At 33.1% G+C, this 22,057-nt stretch overlaps 1 protein-coding gene across 3 annotated transcripts in view; it reads left to right on the top strand.

Annotated features, from left to right (window-relative positions):
- LOC129809771 (neuroligin-4, X-linked) overlaps positions 1–22,057 on the top strand; it is a 161,297-nt gene that overhangs the window by 14,228 nt on the left and 125,012 nt on the right. For all 3 annotated transcript variants that reach the window (XR_008752673.1, XM_055859842.1, XM_055859841.1), the window contains exon 2: positions 20,810–21,777. Coding sequence is in view for 2 of the 3 variants with exons in the window: in XM_055859842.1 (XP_055715817.1) it covers positions 21,440–21,777 (338 nt within the window). In the remaining variant the exon portion in view is untranslated. The remainder of the gene's footprint in view (positions 1–20,809; positions 21,778–22,057) is intronic.

Below are 22,057 nucleotides of genomic sequence, written 5' to 3'. Positions count from 1 at the left end.
AACCCGTTTAATGTTTCTATCAGAGGATCACTGTATATAAATTTAGATTAGATTAGATTATGGTAAAAACGGGATTAGTGATACCTAGGCTTGTTGAGCCCTTTGTACGGGAGATATTTGATTAGCTTGATTTCTAAAATTACGGATTAGTGAATGTTTTCAAAATATTGTGGAATTGTTAAATACCAAAGTGTTTTTTTTTTCAAAGTGTTTTTTTCTACAGAAATTCATTATTAAATAGGTGTGATTAGAAGGAATCACACCTAAAAATTGCAACTTAAAAAATGGCAAAGTGCACTGGGTAAAATGTGATAAAAATCTTCACTAAGTAAGTAACACTTATTCGGTCCACTTGTGTCCGGTTCGCCTTTTCTGTCTTTTCTAAACTAGCAAGGACCCTCTTGCTGTCCCAGTTTCGTAAAAATTATTTGAAAAGTATATTTCTCGTGAAGATAAAAATAGTCTGTGACCTAGTTCTAGAAGAGAAAAAAATCCTATCGAACGTCAATTAGGGGAAACTGGGGCACCACCAAACACGGGGTAGCACGAAACACTAATTTTTGTTTCTAAACTACCTGGACTATTTCGTCTATTACTTCAGTGAACAAGAATCACTATGCCTATAAATTTCTATAGGTCTGGTCCTCTGAAGTCGAATATCTGATTAAAAAATCGCAGTGTTTGGTGGTGCCCCAGTTTCCCATAGATATTTCGTCACGCACAATAACACGTAATAAATCGAATCAAAATTCCATAAATCACCCCATTCATGCCTATCAAGTTTTATCATTGGATTTTCATACTTTTTCAAAATAAATTAACTTTTAAAAATCGGATAGAAAACCACATTTTCGGCTGTTCAAATTTTGCTTCACGTTTCTTTACATTTCTGTAAAAAAATACCACATGTTCGTTATCTCAGGAATTAAATATAAGAAGAAGTAGTCTTAAAGGTACTGCACTTGAAACCCTTGAAATAATCTATCAAAGGCTGATATTAAGTTTGGAAGTTTGAAATTTTCCTCAATGTGACATAATATGTCCATAGAGGCATGAGTCAAGATGAATTAGAACAATCATCATGATGTATTACCTTATGTTACATCCAGTTTGCTATACTCCACCTTATACTTTTCTCATCTTGAGCATGCGTATCGCATGAGGATTTAACCACGAATTACCATTTAAAAATAGCAAGTTCAGACCTCGAGGCCTTAGGGATTATTCCAGATAACAATCTCTTGCTCTAGAACTTTTCATTCTAATTAGAGAAACTGTCATAATACTGCTGTATAGTTATTACTAACTTTTCGTTGAATCTTTAGTAAGTTTGTTTGTATTATTTCTTTGTCTGATATTATTGTTTCCAATTTTCATAAGATAAGCTCTTATAATCTCAAGAGTAGTCAATTAGATGAGATTTTAAGAATTTTGCAATTGAAATTAACAAATATATTCCTGAGCAACTGACCTTTCCTAATAATAGCCAAATATATAAATTTTAATCGTATAAATATAACGATTTTCATAGGGTCAAGTGTACCAAACCCCTTCCCCTAGATTTTTAGGTCATCTTGAATTTATAATATTTTCCCTAACGTCTAACTGAAAAGAAAAATTTACACAATTTTTGCAATAACTTCTGCAAAAAGCTGTTTTCCTCATAGAGAATGTTGTTCCAGTGAATACACTGTTATCCTTTAAAAACAACTCGCGTGTTTAGTATTAAATTTTACGTTAAAGACCGTTTTGTTTTCAATTTTGCTGTTAAATGATTGAGGTTTAAGTTTTTCACCGATTCCACCAATTAACTGTAGAGGTCACCAGTCGTTAATTAACCATCAAATGAAGGTTTTCTCACCTGCATTTAATTTACGTAAAAATGTTTGGATTAGACTGATAAACATTTCAGTAAACATGGGGATGTGTTTACAAGATTTAATGGGGAAAATTCGAACAACAAACTGTCTAATTTAACCCATTAGTGCATTATAGGTTTGTATGTCCTAGACTAGGTCTTCTCGCAAACGAGATTACCAGACATGCATCCTTGTACTTGTGTCTATTCTAATATGGGGATGACGTTGTAACTTCAATGTCTAGTACAATTAAATACAGCGAAACAGCGAAACTTATTTAATACGATTAAACACCTTTAAAACAAGAAACGTGTTTGTTACCTATAAAGATGATTCGAATATGAAAGACTTGCACTGATCGTGTCTGCTTGTGTCGTACTTAACAAACTACGCGATGATAAGAAATTTTTATTATTTTAATAAATAAAATGCAATCGATATTTGGTATGTTGACTAACCGTTTAACTTTCACTGAGAAAAAAAGAGGGTGCGATTAATTTTTTTCCTCGTAAATTTAACACTTTTTAGGTGTAAAAATATATTAACATTTTTTAATGTTAATTTTACACCCTTTTAAGTGTTAATTAACATGAAAAAGGGTAACTTTAACCCCAATACACCTACAAAGCATAATATTTACACCGATTTCCGATCAATAATGCAGGGTAAAATTAACATTTCCGGAATGTTATTTTAACTTTTTCGGATTTCTCTCAGTGTTTTAAAGATGAGTAGGGTTCCGGTGTCCTACTTTGTGTTAAGACTGAAATTTAAAAATTATTAATTTAGTAAAAGTTTTGCATGTTCATTCATTCATTTTCAACTGATTATTCCTATCGTGGTTACTTTAGGAAGATGTTGTCGGTCGATCCCGTGGCGCTCCAAGTCAAGATTCTGACTTTCTTTCAGCCACCTTGTCCTATGTCTACCCAGAGGCCGAGGTTCTTCCGGTTTCTTCACAATGGCTAGCATAGCTTTTCTGAAAAATGTTTTTTTATTAATTTTTAATTTAATAAATCCCAGAACTTGGTGTCGGCATACGTTTATTGGGGAGAGTTTTCATTACAAATTATTTTCTAAAACAATGAGTACACGAATAAATGTCTCCCGATATTGTTCCATTCTATTCAAAGAGATTGACTGTCAATAGCGATGCCAATTGATAGTTTCGCAGTGTTCCAATCACAATAACGCTTGTAGATCGGCATCCTTGATTGTTTTTGGTCTTTCTGTCCGCAGTGTTAAAATTGCCATTTTCAGAGATTTAAAGCTATTTTTATGAGTAGTTTTTGATGGTGCGTGTTCGCCGCAGGCCTTACCAAGTAATGTGCTGCAGTTTTTTTTTCAAATTAAAAAAGAAGAACAGCTTCCCGAAATGCTGTTTTTTGCACGAAACATGATATTTTCAATACAGTAAAAAGTCGATAATGTTTTTTACGTTTCTGTGATATTACGTATATTGACATTTGAAGTCTAATTAAGTAAGAGCCTTACAAGTAGTGTTGCCCGATGTAAAATGGCTGAGTTAACTCCGAAAATAGGTTAGCGGTGAGAACTTGTTCACATTCCTAATATCCAAATGAATATTCGAAAACGAAAAGTTCTCTTTAAAAAAAAAAAAAGGATTTGAAATAAATTTAAGTCAATTAAGGGAGGTATAAATTTAATCGAATCATACTCAGTTTTTTGTTATAGATTGCAAAATCCTGTTTTTTAAATTTATCTTGAGTGTATTAAAAATTTATTGTTTAGATTATTGGAATCAATGAAGAATTGAAAACCAATGCGGAATCATCCCCATACACTCTATTTTCTGTCTACATTTTTTCGGACAATCCTTTATACTACTAAAAGTCTATCTATGTAAGCATTGGCATTGTATACGAAAATTTACGGGAAAACTTGTGCACTTGTTTTTCTCTATCTCTATATATACTCACAAACCAATGGCGAATTTTTGCTGGTTTAACTGTGTACTCCCCTATGAAAGTTTTCACGCTATAATAAATTCAATACAAATTCGGGAAATGTTTGAAAAACCATAGATATGGGCATCTAGAAAAAAATAGAGAGAAGCAAAAACAATCAGAGATGGTGGAATGAAATATAAAAAAAAAATAAAAACCGCTTTGGGGTTGTTTGCCGACATTATATAAACATAGGATGGTGGCGTTGTGAGACGAGATAGAATATTGAGCTTTACTTAACATTTAATCCATATAAATCACATTAAAGAATTTTTTCCGGTTTTCTGTATCGCTTCTAAAAAAAGTAAATTTAGCCACCCTTTGGTCTTCTTGAGTGGAGACAAGATAGAATTCCAAAGAAAAAAAAGGGATACACAATAAGCCGTTTGGGAAAATTCAAAGAAAACCAAGAGACTTCCACAAGAATGTATTGATATTTTGATATTTGGATATGCTTTATTTATATCAACATTGCTTCTTCCGCTGATTCCTTTTTTTTTTGTGTGTTTCTCGAATGAGGCGAAAGGCACGAACATGATATGGTGAAAGTTTAGGTGAGAGGGTAAAGAGATATACGATATATCTTTCAGGGATCATATTAAATATTTTAATGTCTTGCTGGCATGAGAGTGTAAAAGGGCTTTTTATATTGTGTTTTACTTCGCAACCAAGAGCATTTTTAAAGTCCATTTGGCGAATGGATCTAAAATTTTAATTATCTTTAATCTCTCTCTTTCTCTTGTCTCACACTGTGTGAAATAATATATTTTCTCTAATGCTACAACATGCCAGCTCACAATGGAGTGGATAAAGTGGGCAGCAGAGAAAAATGTCTGTTTTAGTGTGAAATAAAAATCCTAGATGTGAATTTTTTACACCATCAATATTTCTGACGAATACAATTTTTTCAAAGCATGGCACTTTGACCTATATAGGGTGATATCTTAGGTCGTGGTTAGATTAAGCATAAAATTTTTTAGCATGTTTTACTAAATTGAAATAAAATTTTAGCTTTTCCTGGGAGAAATTCTGAAATAATCCTCATATCCTTAAATAAGGAAGGTATTATTTTTACCCTCGTCGTGTGTTGTTTTAACACCTGTGTATAAATTTAAGCATTTATAAGGCTAGTCTCAACACTCACAGTGTTTAGCTAACGTGATCAATGAAAAGGTATGTTGAAAAGGCTTACTGCTCTGATAAAAAATTCTCATCAAAAGGTTGTTATATTTTGTTCCTCTAGGGGAAAGTGCCCATGCTTGATACGATCCAAGCTTGATAATAACTATTTTTTTCCTATGTTAATCAATAGTTGTGACTCATAGCAACATATTTTAATAGCTTGTCTAATCTAAGGATTTCCAGTTACTATTTCAGGTGGGATTATGAACCTAATAAGTGATACATTTTTTGTCATAGTGGAAGAATCACTTTGGTTTCTGGTGTTAATCATAAAAAATTACAAAAGGTGTATATCATTTTACAGTATCAAGCATGGGCATTTTGCCCTACATAGAAAATTTACAAGATGTTTAGCTACCTCTCCTGTCATAAAAATTCTTGTAAAATATTGTTATTTTGAACAAGATATATCGTCAGTTAAATCAGCATTTGTCGTAACTTCATTTTTGCGATTTTAGAATATATACATATTTAGAATCGGCGTAATTTTGTTTATTAAACTCACTTGAGAAAAAGAAACATTTATAAGTCCATTAAAAATTATTTTAAACAAAAATTATCGTAAGTGCCCTTAATTAATAAAAATTTATCAGAATTTGTCGTAACTTCCATTTTTGGAGAAGTTACGACAAATTTTCATACAAAATTTGCTCTAATCAGCATTTGCCGTAACTTTTTTAGCTCGTTTGCATGGCTTGTAATTTGCAGCAAAAATTTAATATTTCTCATTAAAACGTTCACAAACTCTTCCACATATCCAAAGACAGTGCGAATAATGCAATATTAAATCATTTTGATTCGATATTTGTGAGAAAAAAAGTGAGGAAAAATCCCTGCCCATCTGTCATTAATTCAAAACAAAACAAGTGACGCGGCGCACAAAATTTATTCAATAAAATTTATGAAATAAAAGCTTTTAGGAACAGGGATCACAGTTTAATTGACTAATTTAGTGAAATAAAGGCACTCATTATCACTAGAGTAATTAAAATTGATATATTGTGTTTTTGAAAATTGTCGTAACTTCCAAGATCTCCATACATTAGAAGTTACGGCTTTATAAACGATGCAAGTTACGATAAAATATTATTGTGTTTCTTCTAACATATATCTCAATATCTCAGCATTTGAATCATTTTATAAAGATTTTCTCGAGTTAACTTACAGTTTATTAGTGGCACTTTTATTATTTTGATTCAAAAGTATCGCATTCGGGGCTAATTTTTAAGAAAAATGAAGCTGAACCTAAAATTTTGTCTCCTGAAAAGTTGTCAAAAGGAAGTTACGACAAATGCTGATTTAACTGACGATATTGTTAAAACCGGATCCATCCAGATTTTTACACTTATTATACAAGATCTTCTAAAATTTTCATAAAATTCATTTTTATTCATCCAAAATGCAAAATTTTTCGGTCGGGAATAGCTTTTAAATTTCTATTTGATTCGAAAAATCCTGAAAGTGCCACTTAAATCGCGGTAGGGGCGACCGGGGTACAATTAACCAAGGGTAGAATTAGACGGTGGATTTTTCTCGTTTCCCTAAAAATGTTCATTCAGCAATGTATTTTTTAATAAAAGTGGGAACACATCTCTATATTCCCAGAAATATTTATAAGTCTGATCCTGTTATCCTACAATTTAGAAGCATTTTTATAAATTGAATATAAAATTGTAATTTTTTGTTAGTTTTTTGCCTAGCATTTGGTTTTCTAAGTTATTAGTCAAGATGTCATAGTTTTACCTAGTTTCTGGTTTAATAAAGTTAATTAAGAGATATTTTTCACTTGGATAAAAATTACCTACTTTTTATGTAAGATGATAAACATGGAAACAGCCCTCGAGGCAGATGTAACCACTATTCCGTGGCGGGCTAAAACTATCAATGATTTTTCGCTAATACATGGATAATTTTTAGATGAAAAAGTGCCACTGATATTCCTAGCAATATTGTCATTTGGATAAGCAATTTGTGAAATAGATTTTTTCAAAATGTTTGCATCAATTTTGCCACAATTGCAAAAATGTCATAACAAATCGGCTAAAGCCTTTTTCTTTAGGTTTTAGTGACATATTTAACATCAGTGGGGTTCAGTGTATTAAGTGGAACACTTTTTGGTATCTTGAGTTTAAAATTTCGTCAGGAAAACTGGTGGTAATTAGTATCCAAAAAGTGGCTATATCTAACCAGGCCGGGGCACGTGTAGCCAATGTGTCATATTTTTTCATTATCCTCTCTAGAAAAAGTCAAGGATTTTAGAGCTTTGAACTACACTGTTTCATATAGCCAATATCCTAATGCTATTTATGAAACAATAAAGCATTAGACAAAGCTTTACTATTTTTTTCACAAATCATGCGCGAAAAAAAATTTCATTTGCTGGCTAAAAGTACCCCGGTCTCTCCTAGTGCGAAATGAAGTTACGCTGTTTGTCCATCTGTTAGACTGTCTGATCCGGTTTTTTATTGGTTCGCACCTTACCAGATGTAGAGGCTTATTGAGTAGAGATACGAACTTTGAATCTTCAGGAGAATCTCATAAGTAAACCCAAGTACTATTAACATTTGAAACAGTGAGAACACCTCTAAGTTTAAATTTAGATTCTGTTCCAAATTACCCCAGTGCACTTTCAGGTTAATAAATAAAAAGCATTCTCAATGATATTGCCCAAGATGCAAAAACCATATTGCAGGAGAGAGAGAGAGAGTCACTATTTGAAGTGGTGGCCATAAGTACGAAAACTTTTCAGAAAGTTTAAATTTACGGTCATACTGAAATTATTTGATAAATATTTTAGTATTATGTGAAAAATATAATATAAATGAACAGTGTATGCATAAATAAAGAGTGCTTTTCAGTTTGGATAGTCAACTTCCTTCTTATTAGAATTTTATATGGTTAATCCATTACTTTCTCATTTATTTTTCGAATTTCTTGAATTTTTAATTTTTAATTTTTTTTCTAGTTTATTTTAATCATAAATGACAGACAGGACATCGTAAGTTTTGATTTTAAATTAATTTAACACGAATATCAAAATCGATAACGTTTTTGTTTTTATAATTTAATATTATAAGAAAGGAAGGAAGAAATATTTTTGGGCAACATAAGCAAATTTCTTAATAATTTTATGGAATTTTGGTGATATGTCCGAATTCAAAAAGTGATATTTTAAAATTTTCAATTTCAAATATCAATAGGGGAGACCGGGGCAGATTTAGCCACGTATAGTATTAGATAGTGGTTTCCTATAGTTTGCTGTCGAAGAAATATTGAGGAAACCACTCTTTATTCTAAATAATATACTTCCCTTGAATAGTAATTCATTGAAATATTTATCAGCCTCATATAAACATTTTTTGTACAAATTATACGCAATAGAAAATTTCATTTGGTGGCTAATTCTACCCCGGTCTCCCCTATTAAAGAAAATCAAGGCTTTCCTTTAATTTTTTTATATTAAATTGAATAACTTCTGTGAAAAATACTAAAATTTTTCCAAACTCGTTAATATATTATTCCTTTTTTTGAATTATAAAGAATTACTGGTCGTGTAACATATGCCACCACATAAAAAAAGTATTCCTAATAAAGGAAGTTATTTTCCAAAACTATTTCGTAGTTATTATTTAGTGTATTCACCCTTATTTTTGAGGTTATTGTGTAAGCTGCCAAGAAAGTGGTAGGTTTACCTTTAATTTATAACAATTTTATTACTTGAATGCAGTTGATTTTCCCAGTGGGAGTCATATTCTCAATACATAGCATGTGTGAGAAATTTTAGTATGCCCCTTTTCTTGCCTTTTCGCACCATCGATCATCATAAAGTTTTGCCTCTGGATGAGAAGTTTTCCAGTAATAAAATTTGTAACAAGATACTTTATAATTCATACAAGCACATACAACAATAACAACAACAACAACAGGGTAGGAGAGAAAATTTCTCTATTCCTCATCCTCCATCCTAAGTTCGCCTTCTTTAATAGTTTTTGGCACAATCTAGGAGCGAAAAGTGCTGAAAATTGTTGAGTTGCAAGTTTCAATTTATTGTAATATTGCTTGGGGGAGATAGAACGTCAACCCCAGTGTCGATATTTTCTTAATATCCCATAAAACGAAGAGTTTTCGGGCTGGAGAATATGCGAAAGAGGGTTGATGTGTACAAATAAGGATGAAAAGAAAATATTTGGTCATGTGAAAAGTTTCTAACTTTGATATCTTCCGTTTTCTTTTGAGGTGCAATCCATATCGCTCATTTTTTTTCTCTTATTTGCTCTTTATTCCTGCACGCGGTTATTTCTCATAGTCTATATACAAATACACTATAGGGTTATATACGTCTTTATACGAGTATAATAATAAGAGACTTGTCTAGCAGAAAGAAAAAAATTGTAAAAGCTGCGAAAGGAGTTGAGTGGAATACCGGATAGGGCAAACATCTTACACTGACTGACTTTTCACTGTAGAATCTTCTCCTTTTCTTCAATTCCCTACAATAGTCACTCCTATGAGAAGAGGAACTTTGTACAAAGTCAGAAATCGCTTATTTTCCCTTTTGTTAAATGGTGAAGGAAGGAATTTTTATATTCATCCTAAGTCATATATTTCCAGGATGATATTTAACTTTTATTTTTCAACATGAGAGAATTGTTCTTTGTCTTCCGGGTAAAAGTTTAAATATATATATATATTTATGTATATTTTAAAATACAGCATAGCACAATGAAGAAAGATAGAGATGATGAAAATAATCGTGAGTGAGGTTTTTCTAATTAGGGAGGCCAAAACTCGGGAAAACAATCATTAAATTAAAATGAAGGAAAATCCTTTTGTGAACACATTGAATATTCAACATTGTCGCACAAATTTTATTCTATAAGTTAGCGTCACCAAAGCTCTCTCCATATCCATAATGTATTCATTAATTTTTAACTCATTTTTCCATCAGGCACAGCTTAATTTCGCATTAATAGAGAAATAGTATAAATATAGAATGAACCAACAACTGAATCACTTTAAACCCCCTCTAAATCTATTTCCGCGATTATAGAGGTTAATATATCTCTTATATCAATGTTGGACAATAAAATGGTGGTAGAAAATCAATGCTGGCACATATATATTAGCATTTTAGTGCTGTGAATCTTATATCTCAAGAGTATTTTAAGCATCATTAAGATAGTGAAGAATAAATTGATTTCGGAACATTGTAAGATATACCATAAAAAAAACACAGAACGTGCTCAACCGACACCAAGTTTAATCCGGGAATCATGATTTTGTTAAATAAATTTGTTTTCTCCTCTTCAAAATATCCCACAACTCAGTATCGTGCTATTCAATCTCAATAGTGAGAATTAATATTTTAGGTGAAACTTTTTAAAGCAATATTTCCCATAAATTATTATTGAACTTAAGAAAGAATAAGCTCTACTAAGAAAGAAAAAACATATAGGAATACAGTGGTGGAAATAAGTATAATTCCACCCATTAATCCTTAAATAAACTCAAAAAAAAAATAAATGTCGAAAAAAAATCATGTAGACCATATCGTGTTTTCATGCCAACATAAAAAATCAACATTTTGATTTTTTATTCTAAGTATTTTTAGAAATAGTATATTTCCACTCAATAAATTGAGCGCTAGGGTATTTATTTTTGACCAAATTTAGGTTAATATCGTTTAATAATTTCATTTTTAACTATAATTAATAAATCAAGTTCCATTTTCTAAAGTTTTGCATTAATTTTTGCCGAAATATCGTAGTAAAAATGTTTAAAGAACAAAAATAAGGGAAAAATTAAAGTCTTGGTGGGGATGGATCTTAGGAACTAAGAAAAATGACTAGGTTCTATCAGATAATTGTCAAATTTGTCAATATATCCGCCATAGATGCCTCTTAATGTACCCCAAGAGTCAAAAGTCTTCTGTTGTTAGAGGCCAAAAGAGCTTTTTGCCTCTAACAGTGTTGCTTTTCAGTGTAGAAAGGTACTATTCCACCGAAATTTGATTGTAAAATGATGCTTGCTGTTTAGTTTGGTTATGTCCTGATGCTCTTGTCCCAAAATGGCATTCGGAAGAGACCTTGGGTCATTGTCGCACAAAAACTAAAAATTATTGCAAAAAAGGCTTTTAACAGTTTAATCAACATGACATATTTTACGCTATTTAGTCTACATAATTTTTTTCGACATTTCTTTTTTTGTTAAGTTTTTTTTAAGGATTAACGGGTCGAATTATACTTATTTCCACCACTGTAGTTCAAGTTTTGTAATTTGTGTATCGAAAAGTTACAATTAGAGGTAGAATTTGGTTCCTATGCAAAGGTTTGTAAGAGATTTGCAGTTGTTCATTTGCATTTGTTGTTGATTTGCATTTGTAATTTAGCATTATTACAAACTAAGGTTTGTACATCTACAAACTTGGAGGCAAAGGTTTGTAACTCATTCTTATCGCAAAAGATTTGTTTAGCAACAAATTTTGGATGTAAAATGCAAGAAGTCATAAATTTTACAAACTTTTTGCTCCTGAACACATTTGTAAAGATCTGTAGCTATAGGGTAAGTGTGCCAAATTTCGGCTAGCTTTGAATTTCGACCCCTTTGAGTGCAACTTCGGACAAGAAACAAAATTATTTAAAATTATGTATTTAATCTCAAATAGATATTTAGATCGATAAATTTATTCATCAACAATTCTTTCGAAGTACAGTTTCGTTTTCATGAGATCCCGTGTAATTTTCATCGTCCACCGCCGTCTTAGAGTTGGTGTTCAACCTCCAGAGCAAAATGGTGGAAAATCTCTTTCTCATGTTGTATATGCTAGTCGTGTAAGAACATGCTCGAATTTTTTGAATTCACAAAATCCCCATAAAAAAATAAAATAAAAATAGGAGCATATTGGATTATCATAGGGAATATATAGATCGTTAGAAGGAACACTAAGGGCTTTGGAGAAACCTTTGACGGCGACAGTGCTCATCTACGCGATTGCCTTAAGGGCTTTTGCTCTTACAGATTCCCTGACGGATCTAACAATTATATTTTTAACAATTTACCTCAACAAATTTATTTTGTAACAGTGCGTAAATTAAAATTTAGCTGCAAAACTACAAACAAAAGTTTGTTAAGTTATAAATTTATCTCCAGATCCACAAGCTTTATTTTTGAATATGTTTTATTTTATTATTTTTTTAATGGGGCATAACGGGTGTAATAAACTATTTTAATTTATAGCTCAGTAAAAAATAAATTTGGGCAAAAAGAAAATAACAGAATAACAGTGATAACATGTCAGTTAAAATTAAAATGTAGTATTTATTTTTAGCTGCAGCAGATTGGGCAGTAGATTAATAAAAATGGTCAATAAATATCAATTTTCAAATATTAAAATAATAAATTTTCAGTGTATGAAAATTCTGAAATATTGCTGGCAAAGGGAACATTCAAAAGTTGTGAACAATAATAAGATCCCATTCGTGATCGATAATATTCTTTATTGTCCAAAATAATTTTTTTTCATCTAAGATAAATATATAATATTAGAGGAAATTGTTGCTTTGTGAAGTTGTCGAAATAATTTGATTTCTTTTTTTTTTAAATTCCAGAGCAATATAAATATTTTTCTGATGAAATGTCATTTTTTTAATGACTAATGTCCAGCGCACAATAACTTTTGTATTGTAAACATATTTTCAAAATTTCCTATGAGAGTGAATGAGGTGAATGAGATCGGAATCTACTAATCTCGCTCAATCTTATAGGCAGTTTCGAAAACATGTTTACAAAGCAAAAGTTATTGTGCGTTGGGCATAACAGTGCGATGAAACTTAATTTTCATTATAAAATATCAAATTTTATACGAATTTGGTGGTAACACTGAGACGGAGAGAAATCCGAAAAAGTTTAAATAACATTCCGAAAATGTTTATTTTACCCTGCAGTATTGAACCGTATTGAATCGAAACTGAAACCGAAACGGTGTAAATATTATGCTTTTTAGGTGTATTAGGGGTTAAAGTTATCCCTTTTCATGTTAATTTTACCCTTAAAAGGTATGAAATTAAGATTAAAAAATGTTGATATATTTTTACACCTACAAAGTGTTAAAGTTATGAGGAAAAAAAGTTAATCGCATCCCCGTCTCTTCTTAGTGAAGGTTCACGTGGTGAGTTATCTTGATTTTGATAATCCTGTTACTAAAATTATTAGATCTCGTTCATAAAGTCAAATCGGAGACCTCATAGGTTAATAGACTAATGGCCTCCAAACAATGAAGAATTGTATGTCCATAATTGACCGCACAAACATAAGCAATTTTCTTCAATATGAACATAAATTTCTCTACTGTGTAATGCCCTCTACACATTAGAGAAATTTATGTTCATATTGATGCAAATTCCCTACGTTTGTAACTCTTCAATATGGACATAAATTTATCTAGCGTCTAGAGGCCATAAAGGCCACAATCCTCTCGTTCAATAATAACCTTTCCCGATTTGAGAGCTCTCCGGTTGAGGTTTTTCCTTTACCGATTCGAAGGTATATCAAAGAGAACTTACCTGAAGACCCGTTGGAAGTTCGAACGTTTAAACGGTTTAAACCGACGAGTTACACAAAAGTGAACAAGATCATGAAGAATATTTATTTTAATAAAATTGCAATGCAAACATTCTGCGATCCTGAAATTCCAAAAAACTACACAAATATTCACTTTTTGCAGAAAACATTTGCATACACTGTTGTTGACATTGTTGACGATTTTAGTGTCAAGAATATCTAAATTCGAAATGGCAGAACAATCAGCGCTAAAGCGGCGTTATTACTGAATGAAGCCAATAAGGCTTGTCTTATTGAAAAATTTTTCATGATAAAAAATCGGTGTCAAAGCTTCGTATCTATTGCGAAATACTCGAATTCGTGACTTGGGTGCTATACCTTAAAAGTATTTTCGAATCATTGGACGTTTACCGGTTCAAAACCGATTCATAAGATCGCTCAAAATGTCTTAGGTTAGAGTGATAATATCGGTCCATTACCGGCTCAGAACCAATTGGACCCGTTTCAGATTTATCAGAAATTCCACAACCTTTCCAACAAGCCTAAATATTAACCACTTCGGTTGAGAAATACATTCTCTAGAGCTTTTTAAACCTTTGATCTTGAAAATCGTTATTAGGAATGATCCAACGGTATTTTCGTGAAAGGATGAAATGTCCGCTTGGGTCACCTCTAAAACATAATAATGAATGCGTCGTTCGATTTTTTTTTAAATTTTTGGATATGTTTTAGAGGTTGCCTAAGCGGACTTTTCGTTTTTATACGATAATATCGTTGAGTTATAATAACGGTTTTTGAAGATCAAAGGTTAGAAATGCTCTATAGAGCATATTTCTTAACCAAATGGTGTCATTTTTGGATTAATTGAAAAGGTATTGGAGTTTCTAATAAGACAGAACTGTTTCCAATCGGTTCTGATCCAGCCATGAACCCATAAGATATTTTTGCCCGATAATCAATTTTATTACTTCTATTTCGGCGAACTTTTGAGTGATTTATGAATCGGTTGTGAACCGGTAAATGGTAAATGATGTGAAAGTACTTTTGAGGTATGGTATATAAGTCACGAGTATCAGCATTTCGCGAAGCATGGAGCGATTTGCCGCCCCTTTTTATGAAAGTTTCTCACAATTAATGGCCTTTAAATCATTCAAATAGTTAATTCTGCGAAATATTATACTATTGCATTCTACGATTGGCTGGAGCATTAAATCACTCATAGCTTTCAAAGTTCGTACCAATCGGAGGATGTGGAATTTTACTTGAACATTAAGTTTTAAAATTCTAATTTTATGATGTTACATTAACTCATTAAAATTTTATTGTGAACGGTATTAATTGTGTGATTTGTATCTTTGAAGTATTTAGGGGGAAGTGGGGTACCTTTGTAATGGGGTACCTTTAAAATTTGGCCTTTTTCTCGTATTTCTAAATGGAACTTTACCCTACAATAAACTAATTATAAAGCTGAATTACATTACAGTAAGCCCTAATTTCTTTTAAAATAGGGGAAGAGTCTAATTTCAAAGGTGCCCCACTTCCCTCTAATGTTTAGAGTTTAATGTGTTTATTGATAAAAAGGTATACCTAGCCCGCAAAAAATTCTTTTAAAATTGACTTAAAAGCATATGATTTTACACTAAAAAGTTAATGTGATTCGCATTTATCATTATTCTATCTTTTTATCAATAAATGGATCAAAAATTACACAATTGAACGAACATTGCCCATGATTAATGTAAATCAAAATAAAATTATAATGAAAAAGTGTGATAACATCTTTAAAATTTAATTTTAGTCTAACCAAATTTAATTAATTAATGATCATTTATTCGCGGTATTTTTAATAAAATATGATTCTCGAAATTGAATACGTTTGTTTACAGAGAGTTTGTGAAGTACAGTTTTTATATTGTAGTATTTTTTTCAATAAAACTTCATTTTCATGACAATTAAATTTATCTGGTTTATAAATGAGTTGATATTATTATTATTCTATAAAATTGAATATAGCAAAAAAAAGTAATATTTCATTGTTGACCAATTATTACATATTTTTGATGTAGTTACAACAATCACAAAAAAGTATAACTTGAAATATAAAAAAAAGAGAATCGCACATTTGAACAATGTTATTTTTATTGTCAACAATATCCTCAATATACGCATCCATATTTAATTAAATTCAATTTACTGCAACCTCTAGGCAGATATGTGAAATAATATTCAAATTTTCTCCTTTTATCGCATTTTAATCGTACTCTGTGAATGGTAAAAATAGGGAGCAAAATATTTTGTAAAATAAATATTTTTTATTTTGTCAGAAAATCACGTGTAAATTCGTTGATTTTCATTTTCAATTTTGGGAATGCTGGTAATACTCTCTCTTCTCGTCACCGTTTAGTAGTTGATTTATGGTATGTAGTATATATCCGGATGAGAGATATTTTTCCTCTATTTTTCAGGGCGCTTGGTTGTAATGTTTAGGAAGTGATGAAGGAGAGAAGGGAACTATGTTGTGCACACAGTTAGGGAAAAAAAGCTCTCTTTCTCTCACTTCTACAGAGTTGTGCTAAATGAAACACACATAAAAGTGACACATAGGATGGTGGAAATTTGAAAGAATCCCTGTTGAAAAGCGATAAAATGTTTCATGTAGAAAAATTTTCTTTATGACACATGAAATATCGTAAAAAGAGGGGGGAGACGAGAGTGACTGTGAGAAAAATCTCCATGTGAAAAATTTAATTCAGTATTGTATGGGAACAATTTTGCACCACAGGATTGTTGGTTGTTCCTGAGTGTACTGCAGGACGATGTTAAAGGAACATTTTTGCTGTCCTACTGGAATAATATTTAATGTAGATATGAGAGGGCTATGAGGGAGTGTCGGGGGTGGCTGAGAGCCAAAAAGCGATGGGTGGTTGTGGTAAACATAAAAAAAATAAAGCATGAATAGAGTATGAACAGTATAGTTATTGATTTATACAAACACACCAACTGTGGGAGAAAAGAGGAGATTTAACTGTAGGAAAATGACAAACTGCCATTAATCTCTCGCTTTTCGTCTCATCCCAGGGCACACAAACTCTTGTGTCTTTTTGTCCTAAAAGCAAGGCCATTGAACAAGATACGCTCCATTGTTTCCCTTTCGACTTTGGAATAAAACTGTGTCAAAGAGCTCAATGTTGTCAGGGGTGTCCTATGCAAAAGCAATGTTCGATAACAATGGATTATCAAGATTATCATAATCTGATTATATATTTTGATAAAGGGGTTTCTGCAGTCATGGCATAGTATAGGAATTCATAAAACTCAATGCTTTCTGACAATCTGAATGTTACATTATGAAAATCGGTCACTTCACACAGAGCTTTTTAACTGTGAATCTTTCATAATCACAGCCATTGTGATACTGCGGTTCGTTCGGATCTCTGCCCGTCCGTAGTCCGTATCTCTAGGTTGAAAAGCTATAGCCCAACAATTTTCCCGGAAAGACGAGGTTTATTATCGGGAATTGTCGAGGCCATTTTCTTCTTCCCTGGTCAACAAAGCTACACGCTGTTTGCGTGACCACAGGATGTCCCAGCCGGATGGTACAGCATAATTAACAGACTATACGCGTCCTTCTGTCGCGGCAATGTCGCCCTCATTGTTCTGACTTTGGCTGCAGTATTGTTATAGAAAGGGAAAGGCAGTTTGACAAACAGCGAGTCTTGCTGTCCTATCCTCTACAGGAAAGATGCTATACTTTAAGATAAAATATCGTCAAAAAAGCCAGATCTACGCTATGAAATCGTTTTTCCCAGGCTCCACTAATCTAGGCTTCAAACTCATGAAAAAGATTGCACCTAGGGGCATGTCTCCTGAAGAGAAATATAGTCCTTGAAGAAAGAATTACTTGGTCAACACAGCTGCACGCTGTTTGCGTGACCACAGGATGTCCTAGCCGGGTGCTAGAATAGGATAAGTAATACACTCTACGCGTCTTTCCGTCATGTCTATTCCGCCATGATCCTGATTTTGGCTACAGTACTGTTATGTGCTGGGCACACCTACGGCTTAAGTCGATAGACGGTTTAACGTTTTTAATCAAAATGATGATTAAACTACATACCCATTGGTTTCCCACTAAGCGATATCTTGGCCTAAGTCGTAAGTCTGTCTAGGGCATTAAGGTTTGAGTCGAAAGACAGCCTAGTGGGAAACTGATGGGAATGCAGTCTAATCATTATTTTGATTATAATTACATTAAGACGTCTTTCGCCTTAAGTCGTAGGGGAGACCGGGGCAGAATTAGCCACGTATAGTATTAGATAGTGGTACCTAATAGCCTGTCTGCGAAGGAATATCGAGGGATGCACTCTTTATACTAAATATAAACTTCCCTTCCTATTCATTGAAATGTTTATCAGCCTCATTACAATAATTTTTTGTACAAATTATACACAATGAAAAATTTCTTTTGGTGGCTAATTCTACCTCGGTCTCCCCTAAGTATGTATAGCACATAATAGAATGGAAAGCCAGTCTGATAAATGGCGAGTCTTGATGTCCTGGCCATCACAGAGAAGATGTCATCCCCCAAGATATAGGATGCCGCTTCAAAACGCTGGCTCTGTCCTATTAACTTTAAATTGCATTTTCCCGAGCCTAACTCGTAAGTCTAACTTTAAGGGAATTAATAATGCACTAAAAAAACGATATTTTTATTGCTTCAATTGATAGATACAATATCAATAAACGCCAAAATAGCGAAAGCCAAAATCCCGAAAGCCAAAATAGCGAAAACCAAAATCCCGAATGTTCAAAATCCCGAAAGGGATTAAATTATATGGAGAATAATGTGTAGAATAATTTCCCGGGACGCACTAAATTTCCCTTTGCCTTCAACAAACGCAGGTACAATCGTGGGAGTAGTTATGACACTTTTAAGAATTCGGGATTTTGGCCCCTTCCAGATTTTAGCTTTCGGGATTTTGACGTTCGGGATTTTGGCTTTCGGGATTTTGACGTTCGGGATTTTGGCTTTCGGGATTTTGACCGGGACCCATAATAATAATTAGACCAATAAGTATGCTCCCTCTTTTGTCTAAATCATTTGAGATATTACTGCAGGACCAATTTTCCCAAAAATTTTCAGTCTGGCTTTCGACCTGTAGGGGAATTTTGTAACAGTATCACATGTCATATGACAAATTTAAGACTTGTTGATAAAATCATCTCTTTTCGGTCGATCACAATATGTGCGCATGTATCCTCCTATTCCCTTGTCTTCGGGAATTGGTCAGGGCTCGATCTTCGGTCCATTGTTGTTATCCAGTACAGTGTTTTGATCTTCTACGAGTATCCAACCTGAAGAACAGTTTATTTCATCTGTACGCAAATGACTTGCAACTCTACATTGAAGGCACCACATCACTCTCGACTGATACATTTTGTCTTCTTAATGAAGATCTTGCGAGAATTAAGGAGTGGATATCCGTTAATACACTAAGGGTAAATTCTAAGAAGTCTCAGGTACTTGTTGTTTCATATAATTCGCATTCGGTTAAATATTCCTTCGACGTTGCTGCTTTATTAAAACAGCATTTCTTTTAGTGTAAGCGATTATGAAGCATTCTTTAGGGCCCTAACTGTCTATCTTGTGTGGCCTTACTGTATTATAATTCGTTTTTTTTTTTAGATTACTCGAAAACGCATTGTGCGACTTTATTTTAGTTTGGGACATGTATTAATGATTACCTAGTTGGACATTTCGTCTATATACGAAAATACCGTTCAATTATTCCGAATAACGGGGTTTCAAGGTCAGGGTCTAGGTTCAAGGGTCAAAAGCTTTAGAGAGTGTATTTCATAACCGAATGGTATTATGTTAGGGCTTATAGAAAGGCCTTGGAATTCTTGATAAAACTGAACTGGTTCCAAACAGTTATAAACCGATAAAGAACCGATTTTACCGGTAGTGAATTTTTCGCTAGTGAAGTGTTCACAGATTTAGAGAATTCCCCGCAGTGTGGATGCTTCTTTCATGCTTTCAGAGTTTTTTGGACAGAGACGGTGCATTATATTTTGTTTTGTTACAATGAAAATGTATTTCCTTAATATTTAGTTGCTTGCACCGGGCGGGACTCGAACTAACAACTTTGAGAGTCAAGTTAGAGATCTCATCCGCCCAAGACCCCAACGGTCTTACTTATTGCGCCACTGAAATCCCCACCGGTAAACGAAAAATGATGCGAAAGTACTTTTGAGGTATAGCACATAAGTTACGAGTTCGAGAATTTCGAAAAGCACGAAATGCTTTACCACCCCTTTTTAGAATTGAAGCATTATTCGTGCTTCAAAAAACAAAAATTCTTCTGAATGTTATATCTGTATGGGTCAAACATATAATTTTCTTTTGTAAACGTGCTATGGAATTTAGGTCTTTGAGTTACCGAAATAATTAAATTTGGATTCTACTCATGCTCACTCTTTGAAGTTTTTCAACAAAATATTTATTAAATAAAGTTTTTGTGTATAGTTCATATGGTTGATTTAAATGTACGTAAAGGATAGAAAGGTATATAGGGAAAAGCAGGGCACCTTTGAAGTGGGGTAGCTTTAAAATAGGGTTTCTTCTCATATTCCAATGAAACTAGTCTTTATCATGATATAATTTAGCTCTACAAATCCTTTGTGAAGTTAAAATACTCAATTTCACGGTGGTCCAATTCAAAGGTGCCCCTCTTCTCCTATATATTTTTCCTCATTTTACAGAAAGAAATACCTAGAAGTCGTGGGAGTATCCATTTTACACAATGGGAATGCCATTGTGTTGGTTTATCTAACAAAAAAGTATAGAAAGTAGCAATATTGCAAAAGTATCGATATGCAATAACTGATATAATAATAATAATTCTGTTGCTTTTTCGGGGATTTCGATTGTGAAGTTGACGAAAGTCGCAGATGGGCGAAGGCAAATAAATTTATTTTTATTATTATTATCAGAAGAAGAACACTGTGTATCGTCTAAGAACCTTGCGTCTTAAGATATCATAAACATATATAACTAAATTGTAAATTTCCTTCATAGGAGATTGAAAAGGCTGTTTGAATGAATGATATATATGTATGTATATGGTATGAAAGAGAGAGAAAATCATGGTGACAGAAGAATAAATAATAATAGAAAACGAAACGAGTGGATCTGTGGGATGATGAGAGGATGACGGGAAATCAAATAAAAATTATCTGCAGGAGCTGAAATTGTGAATAAATATTGTGGGTGCACAAGAGGAGGAAAAGGATATTCACATTGGAATTAACACAGAGAGAGAGATAGAAGACAGTGAATAAAAAAAAAGATATATGAGAGTGAAGTGCACATAAAAAGGGAGTGGAATGATGATGGGAAAAGAGGATAAATTCCTAACATATCAATGAAGGCTGGCATGATATACAGTGACTGGGAGGAAAATAAAAAAAAATAATATAACATGCATATATAGTCATGAAGGTGTATTGATAGTGAATTGCAGATAAAAAAAAAAGAGAGAGAGAAGAATTGTGGAGAAGTGATATAAATTGAAAATAGTCCAATTCATTGGTGCATCAATAATTTTCAATTTTGGAAATGACCTAAACAAGACTTTTGCAATAGTCTGCAAATATTCGTTTTGGGGGAAAGTTTTGTGCATTTTGGAAGTGAGTGAGGTAGTGCATCTCGTATTTTCGTATAACAAACCGCCAAAATAGCACCGACTGAGCAAAATATATCGGTGTTTTTCGCATAGAGAATATCAAATGTGAATGATTTGTTGTTTTGTGTGGTGTTGTTAGTGTGCAAAAGAGTAGGAAGGAAGTTTCGGGGGCTTGGTTTGGTGCAAAATGGTGCTATCATCGGCATTGTATATTTTGCCACTCTTCACTGTATCCATTTTGGCGGCAAACATTAGTGATAGTTTCAATAGCTACAACAGCAATTTAGACGTAGATTCTGCAAGTGATTCAGCTAACATGAGAAAGGATGCTAAACCACAAATGTCTCGTGTGGTGCACACCAAGTATGGTTCAGTGTCTGGGGTATTGGTGAATCTCGAAGGGAGACACCTGGACCCCGTAGAGGTCTTCAAGGGGATACCCTATGCTTCACCACCAGTTGGAACACTCAGATTTATGCCGCCGGTCACCAGTGCCCTGTGGTCGGGGATTAGAAAAGCGGATAAGTGAGTAAATCTTGTCTCTTTTTTCTATACCCATTTTTCCCCTTTTTTTCCCACCCCATTCTCTGTCACCACATCATTCTGCCTCAATCCCAAAGTTCTTTTCGGGTGGAAAAATCCCCGAAAAACCACCCTTTTTGGCGCAGTGGATTTACTATATAGGAAAAGAAGTCATTTTTGGCATCCTAACATGGCTTTTTATACACCTTCTCCTCCCCCCTTTTTGGGGGTTCCCTCTTAAACATTTCACGAGACGCGTATATGTGGAAAATTTATGGCATAT

This window comes from Phlebotomus papatasi, chromosome 1 (assembly GCF_024763615.1).
Source record: "Phlebotomus papatasi isolate M1 chromosome 1, Ppap_2.1, whole genome shotgun sequence".
Taxonomy (NCBI): domain Eukaryota; kingdom Metazoa; phylum Arthropoda; class Insecta; order Diptera; family Psychodidae; genus Phlebotomus; species Phlebotomus papatasi.
This window is presented reverse-complemented; position numbering and strand designations above follow the sequence as displayed.